This window comes from Canis aureus, chromosome 4 (genome assembly GCF_053574225.1).
Source record: "Canis aureus isolate CA01 chromosome 4, VMU_Caureus_v.1.0, whole genome shotgun sequence".
Taxonomy (NCBI): domain Eukaryota; kingdom Metazoa; phylum Chordata; class Mammalia; order Carnivora; family Canidae; genus Canis; species Canis aureus.
Window position 1 is genome coordinate 21,709,814 of NC_135614.1, and position 25,471 is coordinate 21,735,284.

The following is a 25,471-nucleotide window of genomic DNA, read 5'->3' on the forward strand; positions in this document are numbered from 1 at the left end:
AGAGACAGACGTAGGCAGAAAGAGAAGCGGGCTCTCCACAGGGAGCAATATGTGGGACTTGATCTGGGACCCCGGGATCACACCCTTGAGCTGAGACAGACGCTCATCAACCGCAGAGCCACCCAGGTGTTCCGGAGGAGATTTTTTTTTTTAATTAAGGGGAAAATTTTTTTTCCCATTTCTTGACTTACAGTTTGAATCTTACATAATTTTCCCAAAGATTCTACAGAATGAACTTCAGTTTAAGTACCCAGTAAAATTAGTTTATTCTGTTAATTTGAGTATATTTTTTTATTTATGACATCTCTAATACTGGTTCTTTACTGCCTTTTACTTAAAATGTCAATTTTAGTAATTCAGGGGTATAGAGACGCAATGATCTTCTGGCTTGGGTGTTCTAAAATTGATGGACATGATTAACTTAAGTAGGTGACCTTTCTCCTTAAAGAAATGGATGCTTCTGAGTTTTTATCTTAGTTACTCTTCATTTGGGGAGTTAAATGATTGATTCTGTAAGCAACTGAAGATATTATGAAATAATTATAATGGATTGTATTTAATTCAGATCTAGGTACTATTTTATGTTAAGTAATGGGGACTCTGGTATTGATTTAGTTTTGATGAAATGTGGAATTATTAGCAGTTACTCTGTGTCCAGAAGCAAGTGCTATATACTTTTTTTTCCCCCCAAAGATTTTATCTATTCATAAGAGACCTAGAGGCAGAGAGACATTGGCAGAGTGAAAAGCAGGCTCCCTGCAAGGAGCCTGATGGAAGAGTCTCGATTCCAGGACCCCAGAATCACACCCTGAGCCAAAGGCAGATGCTCAACCACTGAGCCACCCTAGGTGTCCCAAGTGCTATGTACTTGTATTTTGGTAAACTAAACATGGTTTACCTGGCTTTTTCTGCATAATAATTTGTTTTATTTTTTATTATTATTTTTTAAAATTTGTTTTAAATTTATATTTGTGTTATTCAGTAAAATAGCTCTTAATGGCAGAAGCCTGTTATCTGTAGTTATTAACATTTGTATTATAATTAAATTCATATTACACTTTTTTTTTTTTTTTAAAATACTGAGGGGATCCCTGGGTGGCTCGGTGGTTTGGCGACTGCCTTCGGCCCAGGGCGTGATCCTGGAGTCCCAGGATCCAGTCCCACATCGGGCTCCCTGCATGGAGCCTGCTCCTCCTCTGCCTGTGTCACTGCCCCTCTCTCTCTCTCTGTGTCTCTCATGAATAAATAAATAAAATCTTAAAAAAAATTTAAAAATAGTGAAGACACCAGATGTTTGTAAAATTATTAAACCCAAAGTCAATAGTAAATATAGGTCTCCCTTGCCATATTTTCCAGAGTCCAAATATAAATAATGGGGTTTGTGTAAACAGAGCTTCTATTTGTGCTATAGGAAATTATTTGTGGGTTTTCTTAGACCTTGTTAATCAGAGTTTTTCAAAATCAAATTTTATTGACGTATCATCAGTTTAAGTAGTCCAGGTGTTTTGTTAGCATCTGTCTGCCTTTAGCTTTTCTGTAACAATCCTGGAGTAGGTTCTAAATGGAACTCTAGTGATACTGTTTTTAGTAAAATGTTTCATTTCCAGGTGCTATATTTTAGGCTGCTTCCTGAAAGCTTACTGTTTTCTTACCTTCATCTTAAAACCCTTTTCTGCGATTAATCCTCTCTTCTTAATAGAGCTGATTTTCAGAGCCACACAAATTTTTGTAAAAGCTAAATTTTCAATCCTGAGGCATTTAAAATGTGTTTTATTTACATCTCCTTTAATTGGAGAACTTTTTTTAAACTTTGTTATTTTTTTATTTATTTTTTTTAATAAATTAATTTTTTATTGGTGTTCAATTTACCAACATACAGAATAACACCCAGTGCTCATCCCGTCAAGTGCCCCCCTCAGTGCCCGTCACCCATTCATCCCCACCCCCCGCCCTCCTCCCCTTCCACCACCCCTAGTTTTTTTTTTTTTTTTTTTTTTTTATTTATTTATGATAGAGAGAGAGAGAGAGGCGCAGAGACATAGGCAGAGGGAGGAGCAGGCTCCATGCACCGGGAGCCCGACGTGGGATTCGATCCTGGGTCTCCAGGATCACGCCCTGAGCCAAAGGCAGGCGCCAAACCGCTGCGCCACCCAGGGATCCCTTTTTTTTTTTTTTAACTTTAAATAATTTCCACACCCAACATGGGGCTTGAACTCACAACTCTGAGATCAGGAGTCACATGCTCCACTGGTAGAGCCAGCCACGCAACCCTAAATGGAGAACATTCTAACCTAATTTTATTGTCTCAGGTTTTCTCCTGGCAGCTTCAAGTTCAATTCGATAAATTTCAACAAAGGACATATAAGGACTTAATTGGGATAATAGTGTAGGTGCCAGTTTTTTACTCTGTTAAAAAAAAAAAATGCACCCTTTGAAAATATGCCTGACATATTAGTATCAGAGGCCAGTCATCAATCAAATGATCGTGGAACAGTAAAAGGTTAACTGAATAATTCAGCTTGAATTAAATATTTTGATTTCTGTGCCTATATTTCTGATTCATTTTGTCTTGAGAGCAGTATGAAAATTACTACTTTTGTATATAACTTAACATGGTTTTATTCAGTTAAAGTGTTTGCTGTTCTATTTTCTAGCAAAGATATTTTGCATTTGTACTAACCTTGAAAATTCTCAACTAACAGTGATAGAAAATTTAACTGCATTCACACAGCTGACTTATTTAAAATATATAAAGGGGGGATCCCTGGGTGGCGCAGCGGTTTAGCGCCTGGTTTTGGCCCAGGGCACGATCCTGGAGACCCGGGATCGAATCCCACGTCGGGCTCCCGGTGCATGGAGCCTGCTTCTCCCTCTGCCTGTCTCTGCCTCTCTCTCTCTCTCTGTGTGACTATCATAAAAAAAATATAAAAATATATATATATATATATACACATGTATATATATGTGTATATATATATATATACATATATATATGTGTATATATATAAAAGGGGGGAAAAATAAAAAATAAAACAAAACATATAAAGGGGGCACTTGGCTGGCTCACTTAGAAGAGCATGCGACTTTTGATCTCAGTCATGATTTTGAGCCCCACGTTAGGTGTGTAGAGAGTACTTAAATAACCCTAAAAATTAGATAATATTAAAAACTTTAGTAAAAGCATGCATGCTAGCAATATATTGCTGAAATCTGTTGTAAAATTTAAGATTGATATTTGAATTGTTTCGGGTTAATTTTGAATTCTTAGAGGTGTCCTCATCTGTCATCTTTGATTTTCTTTTCCTTTAACCCCCATATTCAGTCATATATCAAATCTTGACTTTTTTCCCCTTTGAAAATGCCTCAGGTATGCTCCATTTTGCATTTACGCCCTGGGCACTTCTTATTTGAATAACTGTCAGTAGCAGCTTTCTCTTGCTTAAAACTCACGTTCCAAAATCTCTCACCTAACTTTCAGGGTCTTCCTTGCCTTTCCCAAACCTAATCCATAGTGCTTACCATGGATCCTTAAGTCAGGAAGCTCTTTTTCCCATCTCTCGCTTGGTGGATGGTATTACTCTTTTATTTTGTTCTTTTTTTCTTTCTTTCTTTCTTTTTTTTTAAGATGAGAGAGCATGAGCAGGGGGGGGCAGAGGGAGAAGCAGACTCCCTGCTGAGTTGGGAGCCCAATGTGTGGCTTGATCCCAGTACCCTGGAATTGTGACCTGAGCTCATAGCAGACACTTAAACTGACTGAGTCCACCTAGGCACCCTGACTAAATCGCAAACTTTTTCAAAGCTGGATGGTACCTGACCTAGTTTTTGTCTCAACAACTTTCTGTAACAGATAAGGAATTTGAGGTCCAGAAAGGTGACCTAAACAAATTTTAGGTTTTACAGATGGTTACAAAAGAGTTAATGTTAGGACATCGGAATTGTGGTTCTTTATCTTCCATTATTCTGAGTCATCTGCTAACATATCTTTGAGGATTTTAAGAATTCATTTCAAACTCCTTGGGATGGTGTTCAGGTTGTTCTGCCTTTCTAGCCCTGTATCTCATTTCTCCTACCTTAAAATAATTGTTCTTAATATTTCTCCCTTTTTTCTCTCTTCTAGCTGAAGTCTTATGGTATATATTGAGTGACAGTTATATTTTGTTTTAGAACTTTTAGGTCTGAAAATTTAACAATTTAAGAAGTAAAGAGACATTAAGAATGAGATAGCCAGTGAATCTTTAGATTTTGTTTTTTAAGATTTTATTTATGGGGCACCTCATATGCCTCATTTATGGGGCAGCTCAGTGGATTATGAGTCAGCCTTTGGTTCAGGTCATGGTGCTGGGAGCAGGCCTTACGTCAGGCTCCCTGTTCCGGGGAGTCTGCTTCTGCCTCTTCCCCTGCTTGTACTTTCTCGCTCACTCTCCTCAAATACATAAATAAAATCTTTTTTAAAAATTTAAAAAGAGATTTTATTTATTAAAAATGTGTACGTGAGAGTGGTGGAGGAGCAGAGGGAGAGGGACAAGTAGACTCTGCTGAGCACAGAGTCCAACCTATAGCCCGATCCCATGACCCTGAGATCATGATCTAAGCTGAAATCATGCGTCGGCACCTTTTTTTTTTTAAAATTTTTTATTTATTTATGATAGTCACAGAGAGAGAGAGAGAGAGAGAGAGAGGCAGAGACATAGGCAGAGGGAGAAGCAGGCTCCATGCACCAGGAGCCTGATGTGGGATTCGATCCCAGGTCTCCAGGATCGCGCCCTGGGCCAAAGGCAGTCGCCAAACCGCTGCGCCACCCAGGGATCCCCATGCGTCGGCATTTAAAGTGACTGACCCACCCAGGCAGACCATGACTTTTTTTAAAATTTATTTTTATTTTTTAAATACTAATTAAAACTCAAACTCATAACCCCAAGATCAATAGTTGAATGCGCCACTCCTGAGCCAGCCAGATGCCTGACTGACTGAATCTTTTACCTTAAGATTAATTATATTGACTAGATATAATTTAGTCAAATTTAGATTTGATTAAAAAATCTTTGCATTTATATCTGTATATAATCATAATACTGAAGTATGAAAAATGATTTAGCATATTCTGACCTATTTTCTCATCTATTTCTTTTGACCATTTGTAAAACGACTGCATTCTGGCCATAAAGAAACATGAACTAGTTTAGGAGTTAAGACTATAGTGATGATGTGCTTTCCAACAGGCGACTGAAGCTAATACCAATCCAGTTGTTTTAAATATGACTTCATTTTTCCTACCTCTATTTTGGCCCAGGTGGCCCTTAAGGCTCATTGTTAATACATACTTTTTTCCCCTCATTCTCTTAGTATTCCTTATTTTTGCTCTGATCCAGTGAGGGCTGTATTAACATCAAACTACAGGCGTCCCTGTTCCTGGGTGGGTCAGTCCTCTAAGTATCTGCCTTTGGCTCAGGTCATGATCTCTATCAAGGTCCTGGGATTGAGCCCCGCATTGGACTCCCTGCTCAGCAGGGAGCCTGTTTCTCCCTCTGCCACTTCCCCTGCTTGTGCTCTTTTCTCTCTCTCAAATAAATAAATAAAATCTTAAAAAATCCTACTGCAAGGCAATGAGTTCCCATCTCTCTATCCTAACTTGAGCATGCAACTCATGTTTATATAATTGTGGCTTTTCTTGGACTATGTGTTTTATGATCTGGGAAATAATTTTGATCTGTTATAGCCGAAAGTGTATTGGAAGTGACATTGAAAGTTTGAATATTGGGATACCTGGGTGGCTCAGGGGTTTGGCGCCTGCCTTTGGCCCAGGGCATGGTCCTGGAGGCCTGGGATCGAGTCCCACATTGGGCTCCCTGCATGGAGCCTGCTTCTCCCTCTGCCTGTGTCTCTGCCTCTCTCTCTCTCTCTGTGTGTCTCTCATGAATAAATAAATAAAATCTTTTTTTTTTTTTTTTTTAAAGAAAGTTTGAATATTAACTTTGGGTGGTACAAGACTCTGAAAGAAATGGGGCCGAAGGGATCCCTGGGTGGCGCAGCGGTTTGGCGCCTGCCTTTGGCCCAGGGCGCGATCCTGGAGACCCGGGATCGAATCCCACATCAGGCTCCCGGTGCATGGAGCCTGCTTCTCCCTCTGCCTATGTCTCTGTGCCCCTCTCTCTCTCTCTCTGTGACTATCATAAATAAATAAAAATTAAAAAAAAAAAAAAAAAAAAAAAGGAAGAAATGGGGCCGAAAATTGGATGAATAATAGAGGCAATTAGGATAGAAGAAATCCTAGAACATTACAAATAGTGTCTTCATTTGCCTGAAAGGGAGAGTTGATCAATTATTTGAATAATAGCTAGAAGAGACTATAGCCAGGTCCATTAGTTATCACATCCATGGGACTTTAAGAGAGTGGAAGAGCTATCTTATGTAAGGATGTGTTTTGTTTTTTGTGTCTTTTTTTTGGCAAAGATTTTATTTATTTATTCATGAGAGAGACAGGGACAGAGAGAGGCAGAGGGAGAACCTGGGCCTAAGGCAGGAGGTAAACTGCTAAGCCACCCAGGGATCCCCTTCTGTAAGGATGTTCATCTTTATAGAGGTTGTAAGAACTCCATATAACACAGATAATTAATAATTAGTTAAGGCTTTGCCTCTTTGTTACAGAATAGTACTGTCCACTGAGAAGTATTTGCTGCAATGATGGATGTATTTTATGTCTTCATTGTCTAATTTGCTACCCGCTAGCAACATGGGGCTATTGAGCACTTGAAATGTGGTTATTGTGACTGAGGAATTTCTAGTTTTATTTAATTTTCACTCCTTTAAATTGAAATGGCCACATATGTCTGGTGGCTAGTATGTCAAACAAGACAATTATAGAAGGATACAATACTTGGAATATGTTATATTTAAAATATACTGAGCCTTAATTTCTTTTTTTTTTTTTTATGGGCTTACAGTAGAACCTTGCAAATGAGCAGTACATTGACCAATGAGTTATCTGATTGTAAGAAAGTTATCTGTGCATGGGAGCATCAAAGGTTTTGTAGTTGTGTAAAATCTGATCTTTATTTATTTATTTATTTTTATTTTTAAAATTTTTATTTATTTATGATAGTCACACACAGAGAGAGAGGCAGAGACATAGGCAGAGGGAGAAGCAGGCCCCATGCACCAGGAGCCCGACATGGGATTTGATCCCGGGTCTCCAGGATCGCGCCCTGGGCCAAAGGCAGGCGCCAAACCACTGCGCCACCCAGGGATCCCGAAATCTGATCTTCAAAGGATATTGAGACGATGACATTTAGAGGACACTTATTTGATTTAAAACATGGATTTAGGGATACCTGGGTGGCTCAGCAGTTGAGCGTCTGTCTTTGACTCAGGGCGTGATCCTGTGTCCTGGGATCAAGTCCTGAGACACAGAGTGAGAGAGGCAGAGACACAGGCCAAGGGAGAAGCAGGCTCCCCGCAAGGAGCCCAATGGCCCAATGTGAGACTCAGTCCCGGATCCCGGGATCATGCCCTGAGCCCAAGGCAGACGGTCAACTGCTGAGCCACCCATATGTCCCTGAGATTACTTTTGGAGTATGTGTTGGTAGTAGAAATTTCAAATGAGAAAGTATTATTTGATCAATGCTTTAACTACTTTTGCAGAAGGTGAAAAAATGAAGTTTCTGTCATCAGTTTGAGGATTTGAATTTTATTTCAGGATGACTTCTCTTATAAAGATAGAGCACCAAGGTTTAAAGGTAATGAGTTTTAAATTTAACAGTGAAAAAAAAAATAAGTTTAACAGTGAGTTTGATAAGCTCAAGGGACAACAGAAATGGGAGAGGTTTCTCTTTTGTGTTTTTTTTTTTTTAAGATTTTGTTTATTATTTATTCATGAGAGACACAGAAAGAGAAAGAGGCAGAGACACAGGTAGAGGGAGAAGCAGGCTCCATGCAGGGAGCCTGACATGGGACACGATCCTGGGTCTCCAGGATCAGGCCCTGGGCTGAAGGCAGCACTAAACCGCTGAGCCACCGGGGCTGCCCTCTCTTTTGTGTTTTAATGGTGGGTTTCTTGGTATTCGGTAAAAACTATTACTGTATCATAGCACGGGTGTGTTTCGGTCATATGAAGGTGATTTTACTTTTTCTTTTTAAAGATCATTCATTCATTCATTCATTCATTCATTCATGAGATACACAGAGGCAGAGACAGGCAGAGGGAGAAGCAGGCTCCTCCCAGGAAGCCCGATGCCAGCCTTGATCCCCAGACCCAGGATCATGCTCTGAGCCTATGGCAGACACTCAACCGCTGAGCCACCCCCAGCATCCCAGTTTTTTTACATTTTAGAAAATGATATAATTTACGTTTGTCCTTAAAGGTTTAAAAAATGGTAGCCCTTGAGTTTACTTGTTTACTGGTAGCCTGTGGTCATTTAGGGCTCATTTCATAGGTTTGTCTGTGGAAGTATTGATACACAGTGATAAACAAATCTGTTTCAGAAGGGTCAGAAGACCTTCAGCAATCATTGAATTAGATAAATGAGACTCTTGTACTTTGCATAGTTGGAAAAACATCTCTAGCTGACAAATGTTTGGCCACTTGGGTGGAAAGATTTAGTCAGGGATTGATACCTTTGTACTTTGTAAATTATAGAATTATCTTGCAGAATATTGATTATAATTCACAAGAGTGGAGAATGCTACTTAGAAAAATTCAAGTATAGTTTCTCAGATAACCACACAAAAAAAGGATATTAATAATGAAATAAACTTTGAGAGTAAAAGTCTCAAATATGAATGATTTTTACAAGAGCTATATTGCAGATATATAGAAGCCACAACCACATGCACAGTGATTTCACAAAATTTGAATTAACTAGCTAGTGGTTTGACACAACTAGTAGAATGTAAATTTCTTTCCTGTGAATTTCACCTAGCAGTTGAACCCTTTATCAACACGCATTGACCCTTGAACACATGGGTTTGAACTGTGTGAGTCCACTTTTATTGAGATTTTTTTGGGGGGGGGGTGATAAGTACTGTCCTGTAAATGTATTTTCCTTATGATTTTCTCTTCTCTAGCTTACTTTATTGTAAATAACAGGATATAGGACTCCTCAGTGGCTCAGTTGGTTAAGCATGGACTCTTGATCTCAGCTCAGTTATGATCTCAGGGTCATGAGTTCAAGTCCTCTGTTGTGCCCCATACCGGGCATGGAGCATACTTTAAAAAAGGGGGTGGGGGCAGCCTGGGTGGCTCAGTGGTTTAGTGCCACCTTCGGCCCAGGGCGTGATTCTGGAGATCCGGGATCGAGTCCCACGTTGGGCTTCCTGCATGGAGCCTGCTTCTCCCTCTGCCTGTGTCTCTTACTCTCCCTCTCTCTCTCCCTGTGTCTCACATGAATAAGTAAAAATCTTAAAAAAAAAAAAAAGACTATATAATGCATATAACATACAAAATATATTAACTATTCATATTTCCAGTAAGGCTTCCAGTCAACAGTTGGCTGTTAGTGGTTTTTTGTTTGTTTGTAAAGATTTTTTTTTTTTTTTAATTTTATTTATTTATGATAGTCACAGAGAGAGAGAGAGAGAGAGGCAGAGACACAGGCAGAGGGAGAAGCAGGCTCCATGCACCGGGAGCCTGACGTGGGATTCGATCCTGGGTCTCCAGGATCGCGCCCTGGGCCAAAGGCAGGCGCCAAACCGCTGCGCCACCCAGGGATCCCCTGTTTGTAAAGATTTTAATTATGAAAGAGAAAGTGTGGGTGCATGCCCAAGCGCAGAGAAAGAGAAGGACAAGCAGAGTCCGTATTGAGGGCAGAGCCCGATGCCGGCTCTGTCTTTCAACACTGAGATCACGACGTGAGCCGAAACCAAGAGTTGGGCACTTAACTGACTGAGCTATGCAAGTGTCCTAGAGATATTTTATTTTCCCTTCTAAATCCAAGGGCAAGGTATAGTGGAGTTGTAAAAATGGAAAGCCACTTAGTCTGATTCACATAAATATTGCTGTTTATTTTCAAAGTCCAAGAATGAAAACTTGCAATTGAATACTGAGCAAGCCACATGTTTAGGTAATATTTCTTATAAAGTTTTTCTCTTAAAAAGTCTTAAATATGATGCAGGATCTAAATTTTCAATGGCCTATATATGCCATTAAAGTAAATGTTCTAAAATCTGGTAAGTTATGTCAATCCTGAGGGGTTTGTTTATTTATTTCTGGGATGCCTGAGTGGCTCAGTGGTTAAAGTGTCTGCCTTCAGCCCAGGGCATGAACCCAGGGTCCTGGGATCAAGTCCCACATTGGAGTCCTCGCAGGGAGCCTGCTTCTCTTTCTGCCTCTGTCTCTGCCTCTCTATCTCTGTGTGTGTCTCTCATGAATAAATAAATAAAATCTTAAAAAAAAAAAAGTTTATTTCTTTCAGTAACCTCTGCAGACCCAATGTGGGGCTTGAAGTAATGTTGGCAAGATCAAGAGTAGCATAATTCTCTGAGCCAGTCAGCCCCTCCACCCCCGAATTAACTTTAATTTAAAAAACAAAACAAAACAGGGTGCCTAAATGACTCCGATCGCTAAGCGTCTGCCTTTGGCTCCAGTCATGATCTCAGAGTCCTGGGATCTAGCCCCATTGGGCTCCCTACTCAGTGGGAAGTCGGTTTCTCCTTGTTTTTCTGCCCCTTCCCTCGCTTGCGTATGCTTGCTCTTTCTCAAATAAATAACATATTTTGTTTTAAAAGATTTTCTTTATTTATTCATGAGAGAGGCAGAGACATAGAGGAAGAAGCAGGCTCCATGCAGGGCACCCGACGTGGGACTTGATCCCAGGACTCCAGGATCATGCCCTGGGCCCAAGGCAGGTGCTCAAACACTAAGCCACCCAGGCATCCCTCAAATAAATAAAATCTATTTTTTTTAATGAGCTTTATGTTTTTTCTTTGCTACTGTAGTTCTCTTTTTACTCAGTGTTTCACTTTATACTATTTTCAGTTTTCTTTCAAAAATCTTTGAACAATAATAATTACAGTGCAAAATTTGGGGAGAAATGATAGAAAACATATAAATGAAAAACTCTTATGACTAAATTCAGTCATTAACTGCTAATACATGTGAATGGAATTTTTTTTTTTTTTTTAAAGTAAATCCTACACTTAATGGGCTTGAATTCATGACCCTGAGATCAAGAGTTGCATGTTCTACAGACTAAAAGCCTGTTAGGTACCCCTGTGGTGGTTTTTTTTTTGTTTTTTTTGTTTTTTTTTTTAAGATTTTATTTATTTCAGAGAGTGAGTGAGAGCACAGGGAGGACAGGAGAAGGCAGAGGGAAAGAAAATCTTGAGTAGAGTCAGCACTGAGTAGTGGGGCTCAATCCTTTGACCCAAGCTGAAGTCAAGATTTGGATGCTTAGCTGAGTGAGCCACCTCAGTGCCCTTGCCCTGTATTCTTTTTAGTCATCAAGACATCAGTATGGTCTTAAAGCTTGTATATGCTTGCCTGTATGTGAATAGTTTACATAGATATAGTACTATATTGTCCTAGAAAAACAATGTCATCTACAAATCAACTAATTGGTACATTCTTTTTTTTTTTTTTTTAATGATAGTCACAGAGAGAGAGAGAGAGGCAGAAACACAGGCAGAGGGAGAAGCAGGCTCCCTGCACCGGGAGCCTGACGTGGGATTCGATCCTGGGTCTCCAGGATCGCGCCCTGGGCCAAAGGCAGGCGCTAAACCGCTGCGCCACCCAGGGATCCCGGTACATTCTTTAATTAGGAATATTTTATCTAAGGCATTAGACTATTGGTAGTTAATTTGGGGGGATTTATTTATTTATAAAAGGTTTTATATATTCATGAGAGAGAGAGAGAGGCAGAGACACAGAAGGAGAAGCAGGGTCCATGCAGGGAGCCCGATTCAGGACTTGATCCTGGGACCACAGAATCACGCCCAGAACGGAAGACAAATGCTCAACTGCTGAGCCACCCAGGCATCCCAATTTAGGGGGATTTATTTATTTATTTATTTATTTATTTTTTAATTTTTAAAAAAAAAAATTTTTTTTTAATTTAGGGGGATTTAAAAGTTATATTTAAACTTTCAACTGTGTAGGGAGGTCAAGCACCTTTAACTTCCACATTGTTCTGGGGTCACCTGTAATTTTTTTTATAGTTTCTAATTCATAACACTGACTAAATAGTAGAGAAATGTGTCTGGCATCCTATCGACTTAATGTGAGGCTGCTGTGTGATGCCAGGATTCAGAACATCTAAAAATGTATGTAATAAGAAAAAAGATAGACTTTCTGGGATATTGGCTCTGAGTTCTTCTGCTGTGGCAACTTCCAGGATTCTGAAGATTGGTACTAACAGAATGAAACAGCAGATCTGAGGTCAGAGCTCAGGTGGATGAAGGTTGTGGGTATGATATTTGATTCATGGATGCTACTTCTGTCAAATGTATAATCTGCCAATCTTAATTTAAAACACTAATAATTTTTTCTACGATCTTGTGTTTGATGAATATTTTGCTTCTGTTTTCCTAGAATAGTGGTTCTTAACTTTTTTGGGTTCATAATTCTCTTAAAAACTAATAAAAGCTTTAGACTATCTCATCTGCAATTTTGCATACCATTTTAAAAGGATAACAGGATCCACTGATTAGACCCTGTGTCCTAGATTTCAGTACCTTTTTCTTTACTCTCATTGCAGTTAACATCATTTTGAATTTATGCTGGTATTAAGAGATTCTCCACTTTTTCTGTTTAAATTCATTTAGTTAGTCCTGGTTTCTTCTTTCTGCCCATCTGTGGTATCTGACTTACTGTAAAAGCAAGAAAAGATTAATGTGGTAAGGACTTAGGAGATATAGAAATTTTTTGCCCACCTTAGACTTTTCCTTTTCTCCCTCTCTCCTTTTTTAACTTTTAAAAATTAGTACTTAGGAAAAAAATCAGTATTTTTGCAGAGAGTAATTTGTAATTTTTTTTAAAGATTTTATTTATTTATTCATGAGAGACAGAGAGAGAGAGAGAGAGAGAGGCAGAGACACAGGCAGAGGGAGAAGCAGGCCCATGCAGGGAGCCTGACGTGGGACTTGATCCCGGGACTCCAGGATCACGCCCTGGGCCGAAGGCAGGCGCCAAACCGCTGAACCACCCAGGGATCCCCCTGTAATTTTTTTTTTTAAAGATTTTATTTATTCACGACAGAGGCAGAGAGAGAAGCAGGCTCCATGCAAGGAGCCCAACTTCGGACTTGATCCTGGGACTCTGGGATTATGCTCTGTGTCAAAGGCAGATGATCAACCACTGAGCAACCCAGGCGTCCCAGTAATTTGTAATTTACAAGAACTGAACTGTTTGTTGGTTTGTTTTGTCTTTAAGCAAAATTAGTTTGAACTTTTTATTTTATTTCATTTTTTTAGTTTGAACTTTTAAACAACTGATGATGAACCTCACACTTCTTTTTTTTTTTTAAGATTTTATTTATTCGTGAGAGACCGAGAGAGAGGCAGAGACCTAGGCAGAGGGAGAAGCAGACTCTCTGCAGGGAACCCAATGTGGGACTCCGTCCCAGGACTCCAGGATCACGCCCTGAGCTACCCAGGCGTCCCAGACCTCACACTTGTAAAGATTTTCTGGGATATTCTAGACTAGGTGCTTTGATTAGTTCATTACTAGGTGCTTTGATTAGTTCATTCTGTGTTCTGTTCTTGTAAAACAAAATATTCTTTCTATAAGGTTGTTAACTAGTAATTATAGAGCCGCATTTTTTCAGGTTATTTTTAGATAGAAGCAGGTGTTTTGGAAAAGGGAGTGTTCATGTGTAAATACTGCTTTATGGCAATCTTTTAAGATTTAGAATGCTTAGTTGGCGTATTAAAAATTCTGAGAAATACTGCAGTAAAAATATGTACTTAATTAGCTATTTCCTAAACTTTTAAAGTAAGCTGTATGCCCATAGGTCTTAAACTCATGACCTTGAGGTCAGGAATTGCATGGTCTACCAGCAAATGCAGCCAGGCGCCCCTCTCTCCTTAGCTTTAAACTTTGGACCTTTTTTTGTTTTGTTTTCCTATTTTAACGTCTTGGGAAGCTAGTCATAATTCTAAGAGATCCAGTTTTGGGAACGGTAGTGCTACACACAGTTTTTAGTTGATTCCTTTTTTGCATTTGGTCGAATTGTATAAAAACATCAAGCAAAATCTTTCTCATGTTCTCTTAAGCTTTTCAATTCTGTTTAAGCATACATTAAGCATTAAATACCTAAATCTGTCATTCTGAATCCTTTCCCAATTTGGCTTAATGAAATTATAATTTAAAGTCACTGGTTAATTTTGTCTCATTGCCCCATATATATAGTACATTAAAATTCAAAACTTTTTGAAATTTGGTCTGTTTCCAAGTTTAAAAAAAATTTTTTTTTTAAAGATCTTATTTATTTATTCATGAGATACTGAGAGAGAGGCAGAGACACAGAGGGAGAAGTAGGCTCCATGCAGGAAGCCTGATGCGGGACTCAATCCCTGGACCTAGGATCACGTCCTAATCCAAAGGCAGACGCTCAACCGCTGAGCCACCCAGGAGTCCCCCCCCATTTTTTTTTATTAAGATTTTATTTATTTGAGAGGGGGAGAAAGAGAGAGAGAGAGGAAAAGTGCTCCAAGGGAGTGAGAAGCAGACTCCCCACTGAGTAGAAAGCCTGATGTGGGGCTCTATCCTAGGACCCTGAGATCCTGACCTGAGCCGAAGGCAGACACTTAACCAAGTGAGTCACCCAGGCTACCCCTAAAGTTTTAAAAATTTTTATTCATATTTATATTTTTTCTTTTTTTTTTTTTTTAAGATTTTATTTATTTATTTGTGAGAAACACACAGAGAGAGGCAGAGACACAGGCAGAGGGAGAAAGAAGCAGGCTCCATGCAGGAAGCCCGATGTGGGACTCGATCCCGGGTCTCCAGGATCACGCCCTGGGCGAAAGGCAGACACTCAACTGCTAAGACACCCAGGCGTCCCTATATATATTTTTCAAGATTTTATTTATTTATTCATGAGAGACACAGAGAGGCAGAAACACAGGCAGAGAGAGAAGCAGGCTCCATGAAGGGAGCCTGACATGGGACTTGATCCCAGGTCTCCAGGATCAGGCCCTGGGCCAGAGGCGGCACTAACCCGCTGAACCACCTGGGCTGCCCTGAAATTTTTTTTTTATTGTAAGATTATTTGTTTATTTATTCATGAGAGACACAGAGAGAGAGAGAGAGGCAGAAACACAGGCAGAAGGAGAAGCAGGCTCCTCCTAGGGAGTTCAGTGCGGAACTCGATCCCTGTACCCAGGATCATGCCCTAAACTGAAGGCAGATGCTCAACTGCTGAGCCACCCAGGTGTGGCTCAGCCACCGAGGCATCTCAGTTTTGAAATTTTTAATGCAGAGTAGAAGTATATGAAAATTCTGTCCAATGGAAGATTTTAGGGTAGATCACTTTCAGCAACACTGTCTTCAATATAGGATTCTCATCTACTTGAAGATAAAACAGTAAATTCTAGATTTTTTTTTTTTTTAATTTTTATTGATTCATGATAGTCACAGAGAGAGAGAGAGAGGCAGAGACACAGGCAGAGGGAGAAGCAGGCTCCATGCACTGGGAGCCCAACGTGGGACCTGATCCCTGGTCTCCAGGATTGCGCCCTGGGCCAAAGGCAGGCGCCAAACCGTTGCTCTACCCAGGGATCCCAGATTATTAAAATAAGACCATTTATTTTCTGCTTTTTCCTAAAAATACTTTTTTTTTTTAAGATTTTATTTATTCATTCATGAGAGACACACAGAGAGAGGCAGAGACACAGGCAGAGGGAGAAGCAGGCTCCATGCAGGGAGCCTGATGTGGGGCTTGATCCCGGGACTCCAGAATTGTGCCCTGGGCCATAGGCGGGCGCTAAACTGCTGAGCCACCCAGGGATCCTGCTAAAAATACTTCTTGAGAGCAATTTAGGCTCTTGGTCTAGGTAAGGTTGGTTATGGTCATTATGTAGTTTAATTTTATAAAATAGTGTTTTTCTGTATCTGTTATGACATTTAGTATAAAGCCACTGGGATCGGGATACCTGGGTGGCTTAACGGTTGAGCATTTGCATTTGGCTCAGACCTGGGATCGAGTCCTGAATCAGGCTCCCTGCATGGAGCCTGCTTCTTCCTTTGCCTATGTCTCTCTGCCTCTCCCTCTCTCTGTGTCTCTCATGAATAAATAAATAAAATCTTTAAAAAATAAAGCCACTGGGATCTAGGGAGGTACATGAATCAGTTAAATTTAATAAGCATTACTGGAATTTTGCTTTAGGTTTTTACTAAACAATGGCAGGACATAATTTATAGCTAAGCACTTATGGAAAATTCCTAGACTGGATCCAAATAATGCTTTTTTTCTCTTTAATCTCATTTTAGCTGCATTGGGTGTCCAACAGCCATCACTCCTTGGAGCATCTCCTACCATTTATACACAGCAAACCGCATTAGCAGCAGCAGGCCTGACCACACAAACTCCAGCAAACTATCAGTTAACTCAGACTGCAGCCTTGCAGCAACAGGCTGCAGCTGCTGCAGCTGCATTGCAACAGGTGAGTCTTTATTGTGTTTCAAGATGTGTATATTAAACTGTCCTGAGTAGCTAGATAATTTTTAAGAATTAATAATTTTAGGGTTTCTTTTTAAGATTTCTTTATTAGAGGGAGGGAGAGTGCACGTGCTTTCGCATGAGCAGAATGAGAGGCAGAGGGAGGGAGAATCAACCTGAAGTATACTGCGTGCTGAGCACAATGCCTGAGGTGGGGCTGGATCCCAGGACCCCGAGATCATGACCTTAGCTGAAACCAAGAGTCAGACGCTTAACTGACTGTACCATCCAGGTGCCACAATAATTGTGTATTTTTATTATGCTTATTGTTTTATAGGTAATAGGAACTATATATGCCTAAGACATATAGAACAGTGCAATTGCATGGTCAAAATTCTTAAATTCTTAAAACAGGCAGTTCTTACACCTTAAATTATTTGAACAAAATTCAGTTCTTCATGAATCCCAGAGTGTAAGAAATCACTCTTTTGCTTATTTTTGGTGAAGTTTAGTTCCAGAAAAGTTCTTTGTTAAGTGTGACTTTTATGTTTTTGTATGTATATATATCACTTCTTGAAAATGAATAAAACTGACATCCATACTTTTCTTTGAAAAATCTTTTTTTTCCAGCAATATTCACAACCTCAGCAGGCCTTGTATAGTGTGCAACAACAGGTTAGTTTATATATTCTATATTTAAAAAGTGATTTAAAGAAAATCATTTGTCCCAGATTCAATATATATAGATTTCATCTCCTGTCAGGTATAGTAATGTATGATTTGAATTATTTGGAGGTGGGCTAAATGAGGTAGGCAAAAAGGAAGGTCTCCAAGTAAAAGGAAGGTAGAAGAGAGGTCCTAAAACCCCAAATCATCAAGTAGCAGTCAGTCTTTGTCACATGTTTGTTTGTTTCTGTTTTTAAAGATTCATTCATTTATTTGAGAGAGAGTAAGAGAGATGTGCACTTGCTCAAGCATAAGCAGAGAGGAGGAACAGAGAGAAGGAGAAGCAGATGTGCACTTGCTCAAGCATAAGCGGAGAGGAGGAACAGAGAGAAGGAGAAGCAGACTTCCCTCCTGATTCCCCGCTGAGCAGGGAGCCACATGTGAGGCTCGATTCTAGGCCCCCGGTATCACAACCAGAGCCAAAAGCAGACTTTTTTTTTTTAATATTTTATTTATTTATTCATGAGAGACACAGAGAGAGAGAGAGAGGCAGAGACACAGGCAGAGGGAGAAGCAGGCTCCATGCATGGAGCCTGATGTGGGTCTTGATCCCGGGACTCCAGGATCACACCCTGGTCCAAAGGCAGGCGCCAAACCGCTGAGCCACCCAGGGATCCCCCAAAAGCAGACTCTTAACATACTGAGCTGCCTAGGTGCCCCGTTACGTGTTTCTAAGAAAGCATGCAGAGGATAACCTAGAAAGAATTTCTTTATTACTGAATACAGTGAATACAGCCCAGTTCTGTCTGGAACATATAGCTCTACTATGCTGTACTAGATCACCTGTGAAAATTATAAGATCCTTTTTCCCATTTGAAGCTTTAACTCTAGGTCATTGGCTTTGAGCCTTTATTTTATTTTATTTTTTAGAAAGACAGTGTGCAGGGGTGGGGAGAGGGAGAGAGAGAGACTCTTAAGCAGGCTTCACATCTGCCTTGGAGCCTGAGGCCCCGAGGCGGGGCTCATTCTCAGGACCCTGAGATCATAACCTGAGCCAAAATCAAGAATCGACTCTTGACTGAGTCACCTCAAGCACCCTATTTTTATTTTTTTAATCTTTAAGTTTTTTAAATGTAAGTTCTCCGTCCAGTGTGGGGCTTAAACTCCCAACACTGACAAGAGTCACATGCTCTACTGACTGACCCAGCTTTGCGCAGTGGCAGTATCGTAGCCAATGAGGTTTTTCCAAGGTGCGCTTATTGCTAATTGAAAACTTTTCTACTGACTGACCCAGCCAGGTGCTCTGTGAATCTTTATTTTTTACTGTGTGTGTGTGTGTGTGTGTGTGTGTGTGTTTAAGATTTTATTTATTTATTTATTGGGGATTCAGAGAAAGAGGATTATGCAGATTCCCTGCTGAGTGGGGAGTCTGACTCAGGGCTGGATCCTAGGACCCCAAGATCTGATGTGAGCCAAAGGCCAATGCTCAACCAACCGAGCCACCTAGGCATCCATTTTGTTTCTCTTAAGATTCTACTTATGAGTGGAATCATATGGCATTTGTCTTTCTCAGTCTTATTTCACTTAGCATAATACCTTCTAGGTCCATCTCTATTGTCTCAAATAGCACAATCTGATCCTTTTTATAGCTGTGTAATATTGTAATCTCCCAGAGTGTGTGTGTGTATGTGTGTGTGTATGCACTAGGTTTTCCTTATCTACTTGTCTACTGATGGACAGTTAGGTTGCTTCCATGTTTTGGCTATTGTAAATAATGCTGCAGTAAACATAGGGGTCCATATATTCCAATGGTGGTGGTATTAATTGGGTTATATGGTATTTCTATTTTTGATTCTATGAGGAACCTCCATACTATTTTCCACAGTGGCTGTACCAATTTACATTCCACCAAAAGTACATGAAGTTTCCTTTTTCTCCACATTCGTACCAACACTTGTTACTTGTGTTTTTGATTTTAGCTATTCTGACAGGTGTGAGATGGTGCTTCATTGTGGTTTTGATTTGCATTTTGTTGGTGATGCATGATGTTGAGCATCTTTTCATGTTTCTCTTTTCCCATCTGTATGTCTTTTTAGGAACAGTGTCTATTCAGTTCCTCTGGCCTTTTTTTTGTTTTTGTTTTTTAAGATTTTTATTTATTCATGAGAGATACACAGAGAGAGGCTTTTGATGTAAGATTTTATATATTTTCTTTATAATTTGGGTTTTAACCTTTTATTGAGTATCATTTATAGAGCCAATGATTTTTTTTACTTTTATTTTAATTTTATTATTTTTGTATTTATTTGAGAGAGAGTACATAAGTGAGTGAAGAGGCAGAGGGAGAGAGAAGCACGGAGCCTGATGTGGAGCTCGATCCCAGAATCCTGGGATCATGACCTGAGCCAAAGACAGCCGCTCAACCACTGAGCCACCCAGGTCCCCGCCCCCTGGCCCGTTTTTAAGTTTTTAATTTTTAATTTTTAAAAAATATTTATTTATTCATGAGAAGCAGAGAGAAAAAGAAGCAGAGACACAAGAGAGGTAGAAGCAGGCTCCATGCAGGGAGCCCAATGCGGAACTCTATCCCAGTACTCCAAGTTAACACCCTGGGCCAAAGGTGGCACTAAACTGCTGAGCCACCCAGGCTGCCCCCGGCCCTTTTTTTAATTGGTTTGTTTTTTGATATAAGATTTTGTGTGTTCTTTATATATTTTGGTGCTAACCACATAATTGGATATATCATTTATAGAGCCAATGATTTTTTTTTTTTTTTTTTAAGATTTTATTTATTGGGATGCCTGGATGGCTCAGCAGTTGGGTGTCTGCCTTCAGCTCAGGGCGTGATCCCAAAGTTCTGGGATCGAGACCCATATTGAGCTCCCTGCAAGGAGCTCACTTCTCCCTCTGCCTATGTCTCTGCCTCTGTCTGTGTGCCTCTCATGAATAAATAAATAAAATCTGTAAAAAAAAAAAAAAAAAAAAAAAAAAAAAGATTTTATTTACTTATTTGAGAGAGCATGAGTGAGAGTGAGTAAGAGAGCATATAACTGAGTGAATAGGCCAGGAGAGGGTGAAGCCGACTCCCAACTGAGCAGGGAGCCTGATGCGCAGCTCGATCCCAGAACCTGGGATCATGACCTGAGCAGAAGGCAAACACTTCAACAGACTGAGCTACCCAGGAGCCCCTCCCCAATGATATTTTTGATGCAAATAGCATACTGATGATAATCATTTGCAGCATGGTGACTAATATGTCAGTACTGGAAATTTTCCCATCTAGGGACTTGGTTGATTTTGTGTGTGTGTGTGTGTGTGTGTGTGTGTGTGTGTGTGTGTGTGTTATCCCTATGAAATAAGATAAAACATCAATTTTTTTATTGGATGAGTTTGGTTTTTTTGGTTTTTAAAAAATATTTTATATAATCTCTATGCCCAAACTCACAGCACAGAAAATAGTAGTCACATGCTCTACTGACTTGAGCCAGCCAGGTGCCCCATTGAACAAGTTAGTTATATATCAGGTCTGCAATCAGAAAAACTTCTAGGAAATGGCTATAATTATTTCTGTTACTTTTTTTTTTAATCATTTCTTTTAAAAGTTTATTTATTCATGAGAGACACAGAGAGGCAGAAACATAGGTAGAAGGAGAAGCAGACTCCCTATGGGGAGCCTGATGTGGGACTCAATCCTAGGATCACGACCTGTACCAAAGGCAGACGCTCAACCACTGGGCCATCCAGGCACCCCACTTCTGTTACTTTTACCATAGATATATATATTTTTTTTTTGTTTAAGATTTTTTTTTGTTGTTGTTAGAAAGGATCAGCGGGGGTGTGGGGTAGAGGGAGAAGGAGAGGAAGACTCCCCATTGAGCAGGGAACCTGACTCGGGGCTGGGTTGCAGGACCCCGGGATCATGACATGACCCAAAGGCAGATGCTTAACTGCCTGAGGCATCCAGGAATCCTCCACCATATTTCTTAATTAGAAATGAAGTACCCATTTAATAGGAATTTTTTTAAATGAGAGCATCTATGAAACAATTTTGATTGACCTTTTTCTTTTTCTTCCCTGTTTTTGTTTGTTTATTCTATTTTCAGTTACAGCAACCTCAGCAGACTCTTTTAACACAGGTTAGTTTGGCATTACATTATTCCTTTTGGATATCTGAATGAAGAATAGACCAAAAAATTTTATTCCTGTTAAGTATTTCTTTCAGGGTTTGAAGATGAATATTGGTTTGGTTCACATATTAGTTTAACAATACATGGAATTAAAGATGGAATGCATGTTGTTTTTTTGTATTTAATGTTTTTGATTGCAGATCCAGTTGTGATCTAGTTTGAATACATATGAGGTCTTATTTTAAACTTAATTCTGATTTTGGCATTTATACTTTCATTATTGGTGATATTTTTAGGAAAGTTTTTTTTAGGTGTTATATCTTTTAAGCTTGACCTTAGTTGGTGAAGCTGTTGTATTACATTATTAGCTTAGTTTTTCCAGCATTAGCAGCATTAAAATGTTTTTGAACTTTTAAAAAAATATATTTATTTGAGAGAGAGCATGTGGGGGGGAAGAGTAGAGAGAAAGGGACAAACAGATTCTTCCACTAAGTGTAGAGCCTGACATGGGGCTCGATCCCTGACCCTGAGACCATGACCTGAGATAAAATCAAATCAGAGGCTTAACCGATTCAGCCACCCAGGTGCCCCTGTGTAGTGTTCCTTTAGGTTGTGGACTACTTAGAGTCTCTGTTGCAAGTTTTATTATTTATAACAATTATTTTAAAGTATAAAAAACAGGTCACTTAGATGACTTCAGTCAGGTATGAGTCTTACTATCCACTTATGTCATGATCTCAGGGTCCTGGGATTGAGCCCCGTGTCACACTCCCTGCTCAGAAAGGAGTCTGCTTATCCCTCTTCCCCTGCCAGTCTCCTGCTTGTACTCTCTCAAATAAACTAATATAATCTTTAAAAATAAATAAATAGAGTTTGAAAAACCATCACTAATTTCACACTATACAAAAATCACAAAATTGTAAGCTATGGGCTGGATTTGACCAAAGAGCCATGGTTTACTGACTTAAATTGAAATATTATGAAAATGATAAAAAAGGAAGCAGAACTTGTAATAATAACTGGTGATTGTCCCATGGGTAGAGAATTTAGGTAGCTGAGGAACACAAGTTTTGTAGTCTATAGCCTTTCATACCATTTTAGTCTTTAATGTGTTAATTTTTGTAAAATTTCACTTGAGAGGTCAGCTTCACTTTGGTTTTGTTAAGGAATCAAAATCAGCTGACACTGATCTTGTAATCTTAATCTCCCAATAGTAGGATTTCCAAACTAAGTAAAACTATAAAAATTAGTCTTTTCAAAAAAAAAATTAGTCTTTTCTTAGAATAACATTTCCTAGTATGTGCTCATAAGTCATTATTGTCAGGATGTTAAAGAAATTTTATGAGTAAATAATTGTGTGGTCCTAGTTTGAGAAATGTTGAGTCCTTTCACTATATTTAGGATTTGGCTTTTTTTTTTTTTTTTTTAATTGTAGAAATTAAGAGACTTGATTTATTGGGCAAGCATAAAACATCATGTTTTGTCTTGAAGAGTCAGATGATTATTTTTTAATGGTTTTATTACTATTTACGTGTAGAAGTTTTCATCAGTAATATGCTATGTTTGTGCCAGAAAATAAATGAAAGTAACATTTTTCTCATTCGTTTAGTTTTATAGAAAGTAATTGATACATAAGACTATATTAATATAAGCTGTACAACATAATTCGATTTATATATATATGATGTGAAATGAATTACCATAATAAGTTTAGTTAACATGAGTCATCTCGCATAGTTATAGATTTTTTTCCTGATGAGAACTTTTAAGAGCTATTTTGTCAGTGCTTTCAAATATACAACACAGAGATGCCTGGGTGATTCAGTGTGGTTGAGCGCCTGCCTCTGGCCTAGGGCATGATCCTGGAGTCCTGGGTTTGAGTCCCATATTGGGCTCCCTGCATGGAGCCTGCTTCTCTCTCTCTGCCTATGACTCTGCCTCTCTCTGTGTGTCTCTCATGAATACATAAAATCTAAAAAAAAAAAAAAACCACAATACAGTATTATTATAGTCATCATGCTGTATATAACATCCATAGAACTTACTTATCTAGAAATTTGTGCTTTTTGACAAACTTCACCCATTTTTTTCTCCCTTCATGCCTCTGGCAGTCACCAAATCTGTTTTCTGTTTCTGTGAATTTTTTGTCTTTTAGATTTCACATGTAAGTGAGATCATACATATTTGTCTTTCTCTGACTTACTTCACATATACAGAACTTTCCTGAGTATTATGCCACTATTGTTTTGAATTTCTAAGAGGGGACTAAAATTAAAATTCACTTGCTTTTCCTTTTTTCTAAGTAATCTCTACTCCCATCTTGGGCTCAAACCCACAACCCCAAGACCAAGAGTGAGCCAGCCAGGCACCTCTAATATATGCAGTATTTTGGGGGGGCAGCACAGGAGGAAGGAGAGAGAATAGTTTTTTGTTTTTGTTCTTGTTTTTAATATTTTATTTATTTATTCATGAGAGAGAGAGAGGCAGAGACACAGGCAGAGGGAGAAGCAGGCTCCATTTAGGGAGCCCGGCGTGGGACTCGATCCCGGGTCCCCAGGATCACACCCCAGGCTGCAGGTGGTGCTAAACTGCTGTGCCACCGGGCTGCCCAAGGAGAGAGAATCGTAAGCAGACTCCATGTGCAGCACATGAGTCTGATGACGGTCTCGATCTCACAACCCTGAGAAATGAAGTTCGGATGCTTAACTGCCTGAGCCACCCAGGCCACCCAATATGCACTTTTATTTTATTTTTAAGTTTTTTAAAGATTTTATTTATTCATTCAGTCATGAGAGACACAGAGAGAGGGGCAGGGACATTAGCAGAGAAAGAAGCAGGCTCCCTGCAGGCACCTTGATATGAGAATTAGTCCCAGGATTTTGGGATCATGACCTGAGTCAAAGGCAAATGTTCAACCACTGAACCACCCAGGTGCCCCTGCATTATTTATTTTAGAGAGAGGATGTGTATTTGTGCTTAAGTGCGGAAGGGCAAAGGGAGAGGGAATAAAGAATCCCAAATAAACTCCTTGTTGAGCACAGAGCCAAATTGGGGCTTGATCTCATGACTCTGAGATCATGACCTTATCCGAAGAGTTGGACACTCAACCGATGAAGGCACTCAGATGCTCCCTGCAGTATTTTTAAAACTCATTTCACTATGGTATATATTCTTTTCCTAGAATAATATGTGAAAACATTTGAAGAAACTTAATGTTGAGGTAGATTTAAAGGAAAGAAAAGCTTTTTTGAGACTTGATTTTCATCTTCAAGGTGTACGTGTGTGTTTCCTAACTTCAAATAAGTTATTTTTAGTATTTTGGGGATCCCTGGTTTAGAGCTTGCCTTTGGCCCAGGGCGCGATCCTGGAGACCCAGGATCGAGTCCCACGTCGGGCTCACTGCATGGAGCCTGCTTCTCCCTCTGCCTGTGTCTCTGCCCCTCTCTCTCTCTGTGACTATCATGAATAAATAAATAAAATCTTAAAAAAAAAGTTATTTTTAGCATTTTGAGTTAGAGCAGTCATTTTTTAATTTCTAGAGTCTATCAAATCACTAGCTTAAGTTGATCTTGATTTTGTTTTGTAGCCAGCGGTTGCACTGCCTACAAGCCTTAGCCTGTCTACTCCTCAGCCTGCAGCACAGATAACTGTATCATATCCCACACCAAGATCCAGTCAGCAACAAACCCAACCTCAGAAACAGCGTGTTTTTACAGGCGTAGTTACAAAACTACATGATACGTTTGGATTTGTGGATGAAGATGTGTTCTTTCAGCTTAGGTAACTTAATTAGGTGTTGGCAAATGCTGCCTGTATTTAGCATGAAATGTATTGATGAGGCCTAATTGTGGCATAGGATTGTGTTTTTGGTATAATTTTTTGTTTTAATCATCTAGTATTAATTTCTATCTAACCTTTTTTGATGGAGAATATGAGTGAAGATATCTTCTGGTTACTGAATAAAGTAATTATGGTGAATTCTTTATACATGTTTCATAGGAGTGAGTTAATTTTTCCAACTCTTTATGGGCAGACAGATTAGAGATTGAAATAGTTCTGTGCCTTTTAAAATTTAATCTTCTGTTTGAC

The 25,471-nt window shown here is 39.4% G+C and overlaps 1 protein-coding gene, 1 long non-coding RNA gene and 1 pseudogene across 9 annotated transcripts in view; 2 read left to right on the forward strand and 1 right to left on the reverse strand.

Annotated features, from left to right (window-relative positions):
* Positions 1-25,471, reverse strand: part of LOC144312280 (uncharacterized) — a 106,360-nt gene that overhangs the window by 34,114 nt on the left and 46,775 nt on the right. The window lies entirely within an intron of this gene.
* Positions 1-25,471, forward strand: part of CCAR1 (cell division cycle and apoptosis regulator 1) — a 61,723-nt gene that overhangs the window by 2,660 nt on the left and 33,592 nt on the right. For 5 of the 7 annotated variants that reach the window (XM_077894766.1, XM_077894768.1, XM_077894763.1 and 2 more), the window contains exons 3-6: positions 16,421-16,593; positions 17,220-17,264; positions 21,359-21,391; positions 24,969-25,162. In XM_077894766.1, the coding sequence (XP_077750892.1) occupies positions 16,421-16,593; positions 17,220-17,264; positions 21,359-21,391; positions 24,969-25,162 (445 nt within the window). The remainder of the gene's footprint in view (positions 1-16,420; positions 16,594-17,219; positions 17,265-21,358; positions 21,392-24,968; positions 25,163-25,471) is intronic. The other 2 variants (XM_077894769.1, XM_077894770.1) reach the window with 2 other exon arrangements.
* On the forward strand, positions 18,461-18,586 carry LOC144313116 (U4 spliceosomal RNA; annotated as a pseudogene).